Below are 13,406 nucleotides of genomic sequence, written 5' to 3'. Positions count from 1 at the left end.
CACTGGCTGGTCCCCAGGAAGCTGTGAATGCCTCCGCGCCCTAGGACGGTGGTGAGGCTCCTTCCGCGAGGGCCCTTCCGCTCAGGGCCCTCCATGAGCTCCCCCTAACTCCACAGCTTCCACCCCAGGATCCCGCGGTGGGCAAACTGCTCCGGGGAGATCCTAGGCCCACGGCGAGGGCGCCGCCTGCTGGTGGGCCTGCACTCTGTTCCCAGGTTACCTTGAAGAGCTTGAGCGCCTCAGTCTGCAGGGCCTCGGAGGGCAGGGTGGTGAGGGAGGTGTACAGTCCGTCCTTGCTGTAACACAGTATGGGGTGCCTCCAGAGAGGGGAGTCTGCCCAAAGCACAGCACCAAGAGCAGCAGCAGTTACAGTTGGGGCGGGAACTGGACCCGAACACACAGCCCCCCACCCCCCCCCCCACCTCCCCCCCGCCACCAACCCCCAGATTTTCGAGGAAGACCAGGACAGACTGTCCGGATGCACGTGTTGGGCTGCGGTTAGAGCCCCAGGGTGTGGGCCACGCAGCTGGGCACTGTGTCCAGCATGAGCACAGCTCCCAGAAAGGTGGCTACTGCTTCGCTCCCAGGGCAGTGACAGGGCTGGGTACAAGAGTGCAAGCCTGTGTGTGCAGGGGAAGCCCCTCCCTGTGGGATGGAGAGTGCACCTCAGCCTGAGGGCAACAGGCCTCCGAGGAACAGGGAAGGGGCGTGTGGTGGGTGCTGTTAGTTCCTCAGGGTCCTGAGAACCAGGAGTGAAACAAAGACCTCGGAACACCCAGGCTTGGGTTCGTCTCATCCCAGTGCAGGCTTCCTTCATGGATTAACGAACTGTAACAATTCACCAGCTACCTTCTTTCCTCGACCCTCTGCCCAGCCGGCAAAGCCCGGTGAGGAAAGTAAATCACTGACCTGGGTCACTGGGAAGTCTGCCCCCAAATCAACTCCCCTGGACACAGTGGGGTAACCCCAGTATCTTCACCAGAAACAGGGGCTCTGGAGCTTGGATGGGAATGTCCTTCTGTGGCTTAGATGGTTTTAAAACAGCTTCGGGGTACAGAAATGCTTTCTGTGGGTTTCTGACCAACCATTACCCAGCCACCACCCTCGAGCCCACGCAGGATGGCCACCCTGCCTTACCTGGGTCTCCCTCCCCGTCCATCAGTTTTCCAATGAGTTGCTCATAGGCAGTGCCAACTGTGGCGCTGCTGCCCCCTGCAGCCACTGTGAGGTGGTACAGCCACGTGTCCTGGAAGGGGAGTGGAAGAATGGAGGCAAGGGTCTGCAGTTCTCTTGAAGGGGCCAAGCCCAGGGTGAGGCTGGGCTAGTCTGGCTGGCACAAGTCAAGGCCACCAGTCTCTGAAAGCCTTGGGATCAGGTGAACATGAACCCAGGTTTCTAAGCTTAAGGTGCCATCTCATGGTCCCAGTGGAGAGATGGTGGTCACTGGGAGGGAATTCGCTATAAGGAAGGGTCCCAATCAGGGAATGCTAGTTGCCAAAATGTCCAGGAAGGAAAGAAACTTGAATCTGAGGAGGCTGGGAAAGAAAGCAGGGAAGATGAGAATCACAGGCCGGAGCTTGGCGGCAGAGGCTCAACCCCCTCCCTTACCTTTTCATGCTTGGTGCCAATGAGGAGGTAGGTGGGGCTGTGCTCTGGGGGGTGGATCACCAGGGTGCAGTGGGAGGAGAGCAACCGCCTGCTTCCCCCAGCCTCATAGTCCTCATCGGAGTCACAGGATCGGTCGACTTCCTCGATGCGCGCGTCCCGCACAGGCAAATGGCCCAGGGGTCGCTGTGGACAGGAGCCTTCCATGAATGGGAGAGCCAGCAGGGAGCCGGGCAGTCTCCTCTCTCTGAACCCTCAGGCTCTGCTGGGCTGGGAGTCATGGATGTGTCTAGGTCCCAGAATGAGGGGGGTTAACTAGAGCTGCCTGGCTGAGGCTTGCCAGGAGAAGCACAGACTGACCCCACGGGTAGAATCTGTGGGCTGTGCACACTGGCAACAGGCGAGAGGGATCCAGCCAGCTTTGTACTTGTGTGGTGTGACGGAAAAGCTGGGGCCTTTCCATCAGGACACGGAGCTACAGGAATGTGATCTGGGGAAAGCAGAGAGTGGGTGCTGTCAGGAAGCCAGGAAGTACCTTGTCCTCATGACTTCGATAGTAGTAGAAGGTTCTCCCAACAAGAGCACACCAGACCAGCTTGGAATGGCCATGTTTTACCTATAAGAAGAAATTAAGACTGTGATTAGAACCAGGTAATCCCAGAAGTAAATCCAGGTCTGCCAAAGAGAAGCCAGAGGAAGGAAGATCTCAAAACCTCTGGTCTAACCCTGGTCCTTAGTGGAGATGCCACCCAGACTCCCTACTAAGAGTATTGGCCCTTTCACATGGAGAGGGCCATGGTGTGTACCCTGTGACAGCCCATCCATCCTGGCACCACACGTCATTAAAAGACTAACCAGGCCAATCTGATGTCTTGTCCCAGGAATATGGACACAGCCATAAGGATGCTGAGAGGGAAGGCAGGGCCATGGCTGGCAAGCTAAAGCCCCCGGCAAATGTAAAGCACGAGGGCACAGCAGGTGTACGGCAGGCGGAGGACACTGACCCGAGCACAGATGGAATGCCAAGGCAGAAAGTGAGCCAAGAGCACCGAGCTCACTCACACGTGGCTTTGCCTTCTCGTGGCGTTCTGGCCTAGTTCATGTTCTTCCTGATTAACTTCCATTTTCTTGAGGTTAACAAGTACTTCTCTGCTCTTTCTAGCCAGAAGAGTCCTAACTCAAACACCTTTAGGGCAGGCCTGGGATCGGACCTCGAATGGTGCGCACACCTACCTTACCTGCCTCACGGCTTCCACTATTCGCTGGTAGGGGTGGGCAGCAGCCCCTAATGACCTCAAACTAGGTCCTCCCATCTTGACAACAGCTGTGCTGCTCGCAGCCCAGATCTCAGTGTTCACTCACAGACACTGAGCCGTCAGACCGGGTCTGGGGCCCACCCGCTAATCCCAGTGAGCCAAGTCCTGCACAGGGGGCAAGGAGAGCCTGCCTCCCCTGCCTCTCCGCCCCACCAGCTCCGCCCCTACCTTGGTCAGCCAGCCCTTCACAGTGGGCTTGGAGCCACCCCGAGGCAAGGCTGGAGGCCCCACGGCCTGCACCTTCAGCAGGCTCTGCAGCGCGCGGATCCATTCCTCCAGCAGGCCTGGTGAGTCCGCCGTCAGGTAATAGGTCTTCTTCTCAGAGATAAGCTGGGGAGGAAGGGTTGGGGGAGGGGCGGGGAGATGGCGGGATGGCATGCCAGGGACCGGGCTCTGAGGTGGCACCGATCCCTGAACCCACGGGGCCTTCCTCCTTCCCACTCTGGACCCTCTCCTGTCTTTCCCTCATTCTCTTCGCCTCGTCTCTGCTACCTTAACTCTGTCTCGCACATTTGGCCTCGTCTTCTCTCCCAGGACTCACAAACGAGGGTCACATCCAACTGTGGATGTGATGTCTCTCACACATGCTCATTGTGCCCCAGCTGTGTTTCCACCCTAGTCCTATCCGAACCCACACCCCTTCATCTAAGCCGCCTGCCCACCTGGAATGTCTGTGCACCCTCCCCTCGAACAATCTGGCAACGGGAATTCAGTTCCACTTGACCCTGCGGTTTTCGGATGACATCGCTCTGTAAAGACAGGAATGGGGAGGAACACGGTTAGGAGCCTTCCCAGAGCACATCCTTCTCCCTCAGGTCTTACTCCAGGTCAAAGGCAACGGAGAAAGTGATTCCCAAGCCTTCCTGGGCTATGGTAAGATGGTAACTTGTTCTGGATGCCGGTTCTAGCTAAATGGAACAATGATTAGAGACACAGGGGCCCATCTGACCCAGGCCTCAAAAAGGATAGATTGAGCCTTTACAATTGGGTCAGAAACCACCACATTACTGAGCTTTAAAGCCTTTAAATTCTTTCTACTACATTCTCTATACCAAGTGTGGCATATAAGTGGCAGACACATCACCGCTCCCCTTCCCCGTGCGCCTGCACACCTCACTGCTCAGAGCGTGCCCGCTCGCTGAGGGACACGGGCCCAGGATCCTCAACAGCCACGGGCATTGGCTGGAGTTGCACAAGTGATGTGGCCTTTTTGCTTTCTGTAAAACATTCATGTTGGTTCCCCAAAGAGATCAGATCAAACTAGATCTCAACATCGAAGGCTCCCTCGCTCCAAACTGTACAGGAAGGAGGTGGAGGAGGTGATGGGCTGTTAGAAAAACCCAGATGACGTGAGGCCAGCTTGGAAACAATTCTATTACAGGACCAGGCATTAAAGAAATCAGCTTCTGAAGTAAGGAATCACCGCACCAGGTCATCTAGAACTGCCTTGATTGCTCTGTGCCTGACTTCATTCCAGGAACCAGGGACCAGCCTTTGAACTTTGAGGTTCAAAGTCCCAGGTACCCAGGTGCCCACCTGCCAGACCTCTGGCCTCTAGCCCCTCCACACAGTCCCGAGTTTGGCCCAGGCTCCTTCGGACCACTGTCCTGGGGGAGGAGGGTCTCACCGGGGACTTGTAGTACATAATCTGTCCCTGTCTCAGGACAAACCAGCGCCTCTTCCATGTCTTCACTCGGCTCCCCATCTTCAGCAGGTAGCCCGACTTCTCCAGGGACTCCTGCAGGGGTGAGAGGGCATGGCGGGGGGAGGAGTGGACAGAAAGGGGGAATTAATTGGGGTTTGCAGATGTCCCACAAACCAGAATGGCCCAGTTGAGTTGTCAATTAAAGACAACTTCTTGAATACATACTAGATGTATTTTCAGGGCACCGTACCCTGCTAAGGGTTCAGAGAGAACTAGAATAAAGCCAGGTGGCCCCCTCAGGGACTGTACGAGGGAAAGGCTGGCCAGGGAGGGCTTCCCGAAGAGCCAGATCCAAACTAGCCTCAAAAGGAAAAGTCAGCTTCCCTTCAAAGCCATGACAAGGGGAGGAGAAGGCCATTGTAGGCAGCAGGAAGGGAGGGTGAAGTTTGGGGAACAAGGGGCCCATCAGCCAGGCCAGGGCGGAGGGCTGGGGAATGAGGATGTGGGTCTGCAGCATGGCTCTGAGCCTCAGGCTTCTTATCTGGAAAATGGGGTCCTCGTCCTGAGAGGACGGTGAGGACACGTGAGACAAGGCACAAAGAGCACTGAGCACGGTGCATGGCGCTCAGTTAGAAACTCCTGCATGTCCTCTTTTGGCATTCCAGGATTGGAACACACGGAAATGCCTGGGGCCTGGTGGGCCGCTGTGGGAAAGCCCGCTGGCTGCCCCTGGTTCAACGAGGGTGCCCTCGCTGGGTGCCCTCTCCTTCCTCACAGGGTCTATGACGCCAAGCCTACATCCCCAGCGCCTCACCCTTGTTGCAACCCCCTGCCCCTGCCTTTTCCCTTCCCCAGACCCCTTGTCTTGGGCTGAGGGCTCCAGGCAGGCAGCCTCTGCTGGAGGCCTGCTTCCCCCCATGCCCTGCGTCAGGCTGGGGAGGCCCGTGCCCCCCGCGCACCCCGGCCAGGCCCGGCCCCTCAGCAGAGTAGGAGGAGGTCCGCTGCAGTTTGTGTTCTGGCTCGGAGTAGTCGCTGTCCAGTGAGTAGGCATCTGGGGGGATGGCGTAGTCCCCCTCGGAGCTCAGCGAGGACATGGAGACACCTGCCGAGGAAGGACAAGTCAAGGCCTGAGCCCCAGACCTCCCCAGCTCACGCAGTCCAGGAGCTGCAGGAGCCTACTTCCTCTCTGACCCAGGTTCTCTGAGTCTGCAGCAGAGGCTCACGGGCGGGGATCGAGCAGCGGGCCCCGGACGAGCCCGCCCACGGAAGGAGGTGAGGGGCCGCCTGCTGCCCACACCCTCCTGCTCCCTCCTCTGTACCTCTCTTGATGGCCCGGGGGCTGCCCAGTCCGCTGGTCTTCCTGGACTCAGAGCAGGGGACCGAAGTTCGGAAACTGGCCTGAGAGCAGCAGTCATCATCGGACCCCGAGGATTCGTCCACAAAAGGCACGGTGCTGATCTGCGTGGCTCTCTGCAAGACAGGTGCCCTCCCCTGCTGCAGCTCACCTTGCAAGATGTCAGCGCTGGTACCCCTAGCCCCAGCACCCAGGGTGTGGCCAGCACGGCCTGTCTGGGGCACATGGGTGCCCTCACCTGGCTGGGGCACTTGACAGACAACTGTCCCGTCTCTATCTTACTCTCACTTCCTCACCTCCACGCTTCTCCTTAGGCCTCCTGCTCCCACACATGGTCATCCTCCGTGGTCCCCAAAGGACCTGCCTCATCTAGGTTGAGCACCAGCAGCTGTAACCCTTCCTCCTGCCACTAGGAGGCCAGAATGCCACACGGGCCAGGCACGTGAAAGGAGCTTTAAACGTGTGTGCGGATAAGGAAACAAGAAGCCACCCACTAGCTCCACGTTGTTGAAAGTATGGGGAAAAGATACTCTGTAGCATGATAAAGGCTTTGAAAAGGTAATTTGGTGCTATCTGCCACAATTTAAAATATACCTATCATTAGCCCATAAATTTCCCCTCCGGAACTCTGTCCTCTGGAAATACATAAGCCTAATACTTAAGTGCACAGAGATGTCTCTGCACAATGACGTTCATCACTACACTGACTGCAGAGAAAAGCGGAGATATGACCGAAACTGTCCATCAGTGGAGGGCAGGTTAAGGTAGTCATGGGGCATCCACACCGAGGGGCCCTGAAAGAGGAAGCGGAGCTGTGCAAGGAGGTGCACCCGCGAGATCTGACTCATGGTCGTGTAACAAGCAAGGGGCAGAAGGGCAAGTATGATATGATTCCCGCCATGTGCACGCGCATGGATGTGCGTGTGTGTGTGTGTGTGCGCGTGTGCAAGAGAGAGAAAGGGACACAGACAGTATCTGTCAGTGCACTGGTAAATGCAACAGAGAGCCTCATAGAATAAACACAAACCGTGAATGACAGTTGCCCCCGGGGTTAGAAATGAGGGAAAAGCAATGTGAAAGAAAATGGAACTTTTGGCTTTTCGATTATTCTAAAAAACTTTTTACAAAGTTAACTGTTTTGACCTCAAAAACCAATAACAAAAGGAAACAAAAATATGTGTGAAAACATTATGTTGCAGTTATATCTAAAAAATACAGATACGAAACTAACATAATATTGTGTGCCAACTACATTCAAAGAAAAATACGCAGAGATATTATGAGAGTATACGTGGGAATATGTTTGAACATGTATGAAACATTCTGGACAGAGTCCTTCTGGGACAGACATGGGAAAAGATGGGGAGGACACGTGAAGCAGGGATAGGTCTAGCATTTAACTTTTCACTTTGCCCATGATCGTATGGATTCAAAATTTTCAATTTGAAAATTCAAATTTAGACTTTTTATAATAAAAGCCTAATAAATACTAAAAATAAAATGACATTACATGGTAGCTGAGCTCCTTGCCCGGAGTCCTGTGTGTGCAGAAGCCTGACCCCCACTGGAGCCTCTACGTGGACAAGGGACCTCCTGGAGGGAACACCCCCACCTCGGACAGCAGCTTCTTACCCCCTTCAGGGCAGTGTAGACAGGCACGGTGACATTCTTGTAGACAAGGCCAGAGAAAGGCCCAGGGAACGCAAGGGCAGGAGGGCTTGAAGCTGGAGGGGGTGGGGGAAGAGGGAGGAGATTAACTCAGGTGCCACAGCAGAGACCTGGGCAGATCCACGCAGGTTCCCTGAAAGAGCACCCCAGGAAACAGGTAGGCTGGCTATCCTTAGGATGGGGCCAGGACTCCTTCAGTCCTAGTCTTGCGAAGGTGCATTACCAACTGTGAGACCATGGAGCTCACGTCGAGGGGGAATTCAGTAGCTGGCCGGCTGACTCAGGAGCCAGAGGGTAGGGATGCGGTTCCTTCAGGAGGTTCATCTAAATCAAGGCACTAGGGAGCTCTCCCACCCCCAGTACCGGCCACTCACTACAGAAGGGAAGCCCGGGCAGGTAGGAGGATGAGCTGGAGGACCCCGCCTCTATGGTCCCTTCCAGCTCTGTAATTGGCTACAGTCCTGTTCAAGGCCACGCCCACCCCGCAAGCCCAGAGCTAAACCCGAACAGCTTCCTTTTGCCTCAGAGGTAGTCGGGCTGTGATTTCACTGAACCTCACCTGCTGGGGGAGGGGATGCGGTGCTGGACGACCCCGGCCCTGGGTGTTGCTGAGAGTCTCCCCCCTGCATGCCCACCCTGTCCAGCACGTGCGGTGCACTTGGGACTCACCGCAGCAGGTAGCATTCATTCTGGGAGATGCATCCGAGAGCCGCATGCCAGCCATGGCCACCGCGTAGATCCGGCTCTCCTGGAATGGAAGGGCCCAGAGGGTCAGGGCCCAGCACGGAGACCAGCCCAGGCCCTCCTGAGTGTGGAGGGAAAAGGATGGTCTGGGGACGCAGGTCCGCATCTGGTCTGGGCCAATTACTGGTGGGGTAATCCTAGGCAGGTTACACCTGAGCCTCCTTCTCCTCCGCCCTGAAGTGGGGCTAACACTTAACTGTCAGTGAACATCTGACACGGGGAATATAATCGACATCCAACAGATATTCATTCCTTCTCTTGCCTCCACCCTTCCCTTGGCACAGGAAGTTCAAGAGGAGGAGGTCACTGACCTGTTTCTCTGAATCGTACCCATTTTAGAGGCCCCGGGGTCTCAGGCTCTCACCCCCTGAAGCTGGAGTTTGATAATGAGGAAAAGGGAGCCCCACGGCAAGGGACCCTTTGGTAAGCCTGTGTTTGGAAACTGGGACACGGTTTTTTCCTACAGTAACAACATGATGTGCATGGTTAGGCCCCACCTGCAAAGCCACCTAAGCTCACCCAGGACCCTGAACCCTGCTGTAGAAGACATGTGGACAAGCGCCCCCTAGGGAGCTTTTCTAATGGTTTTGATCAAACAACCCAGAGACCCTGCCTCTGCTTTTCCCATCTCTTTCTTCACTCAAGGTAAAGGGAAACAAAGACCTCCTCAGGGGACAGGAGAGTCGGAAGGACGAGGAAAAGTAGTCCTGGCCGGCTCGGGGAGGTAGCAGGGCTGGGGGCTGGGGCTAGAAGGGCTGCGGAGTGTTCCTGGGGTGTCCCCCAGGGGGAGTAGCAGCTCTGGGTACTTAGGGGAGGGAGGGCTGGGTGGGACCCACTCTGAGCTGAGCAAATGGTAGGAGGTAAGAGATCGAAGGGCAGTGGGGAAGGGGGTCCCAGGAGGGGATTATTCCTGCTAGTGCTGATCATGGAATTCAACCAGGGACAGGCCTCTAACCCCCCAGAGGACATGCAAGCGAAGCCCAAGGGATGTAGGTAAAACAGACGTGGGAGTGTTTCACAAGAATCATCCACGGCCCAATTCATGAGGATGATTTCATCAACCAAAAAAGGGCTCTGGAGGCTCTGAATCAGCAGATCAGTGCATCTGTCTCCCTCCTCTCCATTCCCAGTCTTGATTCCCCTTCAGACAGTCCATGCACAGCGGGTCCCACCAGGGAAGAGAGGGTGGGCACCCACTGGGGTTTTTTGGGGGGCCAATTGCAATGAGGACTGTGAGCAGGAGACAACTCCTTAGCTGGCATGGCCGGCTGTGGGGTCCCGCAGCCCGGCTGAGAGCAGGGAGGGCCTGTGGAAAAACCCAACACCCCTTCACACCTGCACCCCCGCGGCTCAGCTGATGTCCCCCCGTGGAGAGTGTCATCAGAAGCATCTTCTCTATTTATTCACTCCCTTTCCCCTGGGTCTCTCTCCCCCGCCCCTCAGTCGCACTCAGCAGAACACAAGAACCCCTCAGAGCCATCACGGTGGACGGACGGCTCCGTTCTGGCCCAATGGCAGAAGTGAGCAGCGCTTCTCTCTGGTACCACCTGCTGAGGCCTCTTGTCACATCCCTTGCGGGAAAGCTTCCTCACCGCTCACCTCTGCTTTAGGATTCTAGATCGTTTGAAGTTACAAGACAACAATGAAAGAGAAGAGGGACGGCTCTGACGGTGGTCTGGCCTGGCCTGGCCCGTCCCTCCTTTCCAGCGTCCTCTCCTTCCCTGCCTCTCTGGAAGGCTGTGCCTCATGTGGCTCCTGCGACCCCAGAGCTTCAGGGACAGGGCAGCAGCCTAAGGCCTAAAGACTGGCCAGGGAGACCTGCTAGCCCCCTGCCCTGACCCCGCTCCCAGGCATGGCCATGTCTCTGGCCATCGGGCCCCCTTATGGCCAGCACCTGCAAGATGCTGCTGGAAAGACAGGTCTTCTGGGCAGCAGTGAAAATGAAAGGCAGTGTCGCCCTGAAGTGGGGTCCCCAGGATCCCCACTCCTTATGCTGCCAGAAGCCAGACACTCAGACATCTCCCACCACAGCAGCTTCAGGGGGTCTGAGCACAAGGAAGAAAGAACATCTGCTCTCGGATGTCCCCCAAGAGGCAGTGCAGCCAGAAGGTTAGAGCCGGGTCTGGAGGCAGTGGGGCCCACCTTTAAAGCCCAGCTCCTCACTAGGGGCTCCATGACCACGGGCAAGGGAGCAAGTCTGTGGGGTAACGGGACAGCACCTCACGGCCCGCACACACACGGGGTCCTGCACACGTGCCGGGCCCTGAGCTACACGCTCCACACCCCAAATCTCGTCTCACCCTCCACACTGACCTCGGCAGCCTTATCCATGTCTACCCACCCCTCATTTTTATTTCAACTGTTTATTACGGAAAATGCCAAACAGACACAAAAGCGGAATGAAGAGAATAAAGAATGATCGTGTAGCCATCACCCGGCTCTGTGGAGATTGAGGCATGGCTAGTCTTGCTTCCTCGGTGTCCCCAACTCCGTATCACTGACTCTGAGGCAATGCCACCGGCCATCACGTCCTCCATCCGATATTACAGGAAGGAAGCGAAGGCTCCCAGATAACAAGAGCCCGCACCTTCTGGGAACCACGACTGCGGGTGCCCCCAACCTGCGCACGCATGGTCGTCTCCACAGCAACCCGATAAAGTACTGTTATCCCCATGTCACAGATAGGGAACTGAAGCTCGCAGGGTTAGTAACATCTCGGGGTCACAGGGTCAGCGGTTCAACCCTAGTGGTTTGATTCGGGACCTGGGTTCCTCACCGGTGCGCTGCACCACGGCAGAGTCTGGGAGATTCGATGAGAACACGTGCGCCAAGCTGGGTGGGGGCACGTGCTCATGAAAGGACAGCGGCCGACGCGCAACCACTCCAAGTCCGGGCTCTGCCCCTGCTGGTTGCCATGAGGCTGGTCGCCTCCTCTCACACTCTGCCCCCTGCCCCGCAAACAAACCGCCTCTTACCCAGGATGGAAACCGGTGCAGGGGGGGCGTGGGGGGGGTGTTGCCCAAATCCACTTCCTCCAGCTCAGCTCCAGGGGCCTGTGGGCTCTCTCTTTCCTCTTTCTTCCCTCCTGGGGGTGGCTCCCCCATCTCCATATTCTCCGGTTCCTCCCGGAGCTCAGCTCGGGCCTCCACCTCAGGAAGCCTGGAGGGGTGGAGGGCTGAGAGGTTCCCAATCTCGATGCTCACCACATGGTTGAAACACCCGGGGCCCACCTGGGGCTGGCTGTGGTGCCGCTTGGCCAGCTGGATGCTGTCCCGGGGGGTGCTGGGGACCCGCGCCTTTGGTAGCGTCAGGCTGCAGCCCGGGCTTCCTTCCCTGGCAGAGTTCTTTGTCCCAGGGAGCGTGCCTCCCTGAGCAGTGACCAGGCCCTCCCCCCAGGAGGCCGAACCATGTCTGTGGGTGCGAGGCTTCATGCACAGCCGGCGGGGAGAGCCCTCTCTTCCCAGATGAGGTGGAAGGGTCTTGGCCTCGGCTATTTCCCCAGGATGGACCACGATGGAACTAGAATCCTCCAGGGAAATTCCTGCTTTAGGACCAGAGTCCCTTCTAGGCAGAGCACCTGGGGAAGGTGCAGGCAGAGCTGCCTTGGCCTGGGGACCACTGTCCTGCCCTATCGGCTGCACCCCTGGCCCCGAAGCGTCAGAATCCTGCTCTGGGGTTTCCTGGGGGGCCACCAGCAGCTTCCCCGAAGGTGCCATCTGAAGAGCTGTGGTTGGGGGGAAAACAGGCATAGTGAGAGCTCCCTCCATTCGGTGGGGACACACACACACACACACACACACACACACACACACACACACAACACAGCCTGTCCCGAGTACCTTCTAGAGCATCCTGGAGGGCTCCCACCTGCTCTGCCAGGTGCTCATTACTGCTCTTCAGGTGCTGATTCTCCATCTCAAGCTGGGCAAAAAGAAAAATAAAGATTTAAGAAGACTTAGCTGACAGGTTCAGGCATATAACTCAAAAAATAAGATTAAAATCCTTTTCAAAGATCAAATCTTTGAAAAAGAACACTTGGTGCCCCAGCAATCCAGGGCTGACCCTCCCAGGGAGCCCTGACCTATCCCCTTTCCTTTGTGCTAACCAGTTTCGGTTGGGATAGAATTCCATTTGGCAGCCCCTGAACCTTCTGTTCTAAAATACCATTTCTCAAAAAAAAAAAAAAAAAGAATTGTGAAGTGGAATACGCGCCCAGAAATCCGCAGATCACATCAAGGAAGAGCTTTGCAAATGACTCTGACGTGAACACTCACGTGACCACCGCCCAGGTCAAGAAAGAGGAATTGGCCAGCACAGTCTACAACCCCAGACTCGCCCCTTCCCAGTCACATGCTTCTCCCTCCCCTGGAAGGCAACCACTAAGTGTACCAGACTCACTACCTTGCTTTCCGGGCTTTATCATCCAGGCCTGCACCCCTGCACACATCGGCTCAGTTGTGCCCCTTTTGGTATAAGTGGGCTTATACAGTATATACTTCTGGGTCGGGCTTCCTTTACTCAACACACTGTCTACAAGACCCTTGTGCACGGTTGCTGCATTGTCTCCCGACTGAAACCCAACCCAGTTTTTTGAGCACCTTTCAGCAAATATGGAGGCAAACCAGGCATCAGCTCTGCACCCAGGAGCTCATAGTCCGGCGGGCGACAGGAGATGGGGAGGCCAAACCGCCAACACCCGCGGCAGGCATGACTACTTTGTGGGGACAGAGGAAGAGAAGCTGATGTTTGTCCTTTCCCAAACTTCAACTCCTTGACTCTGGTTTGGAAAGAGGTTGCTTTTTGTTTTTTTTGTTGTTGTTGTTGTTTTTTCCTGGGAGCACAGTAGCTTCTAGCCCCAGGCTTCCCTAAGTGAGTGGCAGTGAGCCTCAAACTAGAGGTGGAGACAGGACGGGGCTGTCAGGGGATGAGAAATCGGGGACTTAGTGACTCCTGGGCACAGAGCTGCTGTCTGGGGCGATGAAAGTTTTGGAAACAGATGGTGGCGACAGCTGCATGACAGTGTGAATGTACTTAATGCCACGGAATTGTACACTGAAAATGGGGAAAATGGGGG

At 56.2% G+C, this 13,406-nt stretch overlaps 1 protein-coding gene across 3 annotated transcripts in view; it reads right to left on the bottom strand.

Annotated features, from left to right (window-relative positions):
- Positions 1-13,406, bottom strand: part of PLEKHH1 (pleckstrin homology, MyTH4 and FERM domain containing H1) — a 49,399-nt gene that overhangs the window by 10,984 nt on the left and 25,009 nt on the right. For all 3 annotated transcript variants that reach the window (XM_059373450.1, XM_059373451.1, XM_059373452.1), the window contains exons 6-18: positions 12,172-12,253; positions 11,308-12,056; positions 8,258-8,336; positions 7,553-7,644; positions 5,886-6,036; positions 5,526-5,668; positions 4,549-4,659; positions 3,584-3,670; positions 3,090-3,251; positions 2,141-2,221; positions 1,609-1,791; positions 1,138-1,246; positions 221-333 (exon numbers count right to left, since the gene is read on the bottom strand). In XM_059373450.1, the coding sequence (XP_059229433.1) occupies positions 221-333; positions 1,138-1,246; positions 1,609-1,791; positions 2,141-2,221; positions 3,090-3,251; positions 3,584-3,670; positions 4,549-4,659; positions 5,526-5,668; positions 5,886-6,036; positions 7,553-7,644; positions 8,258-8,336; positions 11,308-12,056; positions 12,172-12,253 (2,142 nt within the window). The remainder of the gene's footprint in view (positions 1-220; positions 334-1,137; positions 1,247-1,608; positions 1,792-2,140; positions 2,222-3,089; positions 3,252-3,583; positions 3,671-4,548; positions 4,660-5,525; positions 5,669-5,885; positions 6,037-7,552; positions 7,645-8,257; positions 8,337-11,307; positions 12,057-12,171; positions 12,254-13,406) is intronic.

The sequence above is a fragment of the Mustela nigripes genome, chromosome 13 (genome assembly GCF_022355385.1).
Source record: "Mustela nigripes isolate SB6536 chromosome 13, MUSNIG.SB6536, whole genome shotgun sequence".
In the NCBI taxonomy this organism is placed as follows: Eukaryota; Metazoa; Chordata; class Mammalia; order Carnivora; family Mustelidae; genus Mustela; species Mustela nigripes.
Note: the sequence above shows the minus strand (reverse complement) of the source record. Positions and strands in the feature narration are given on the sequence as shown.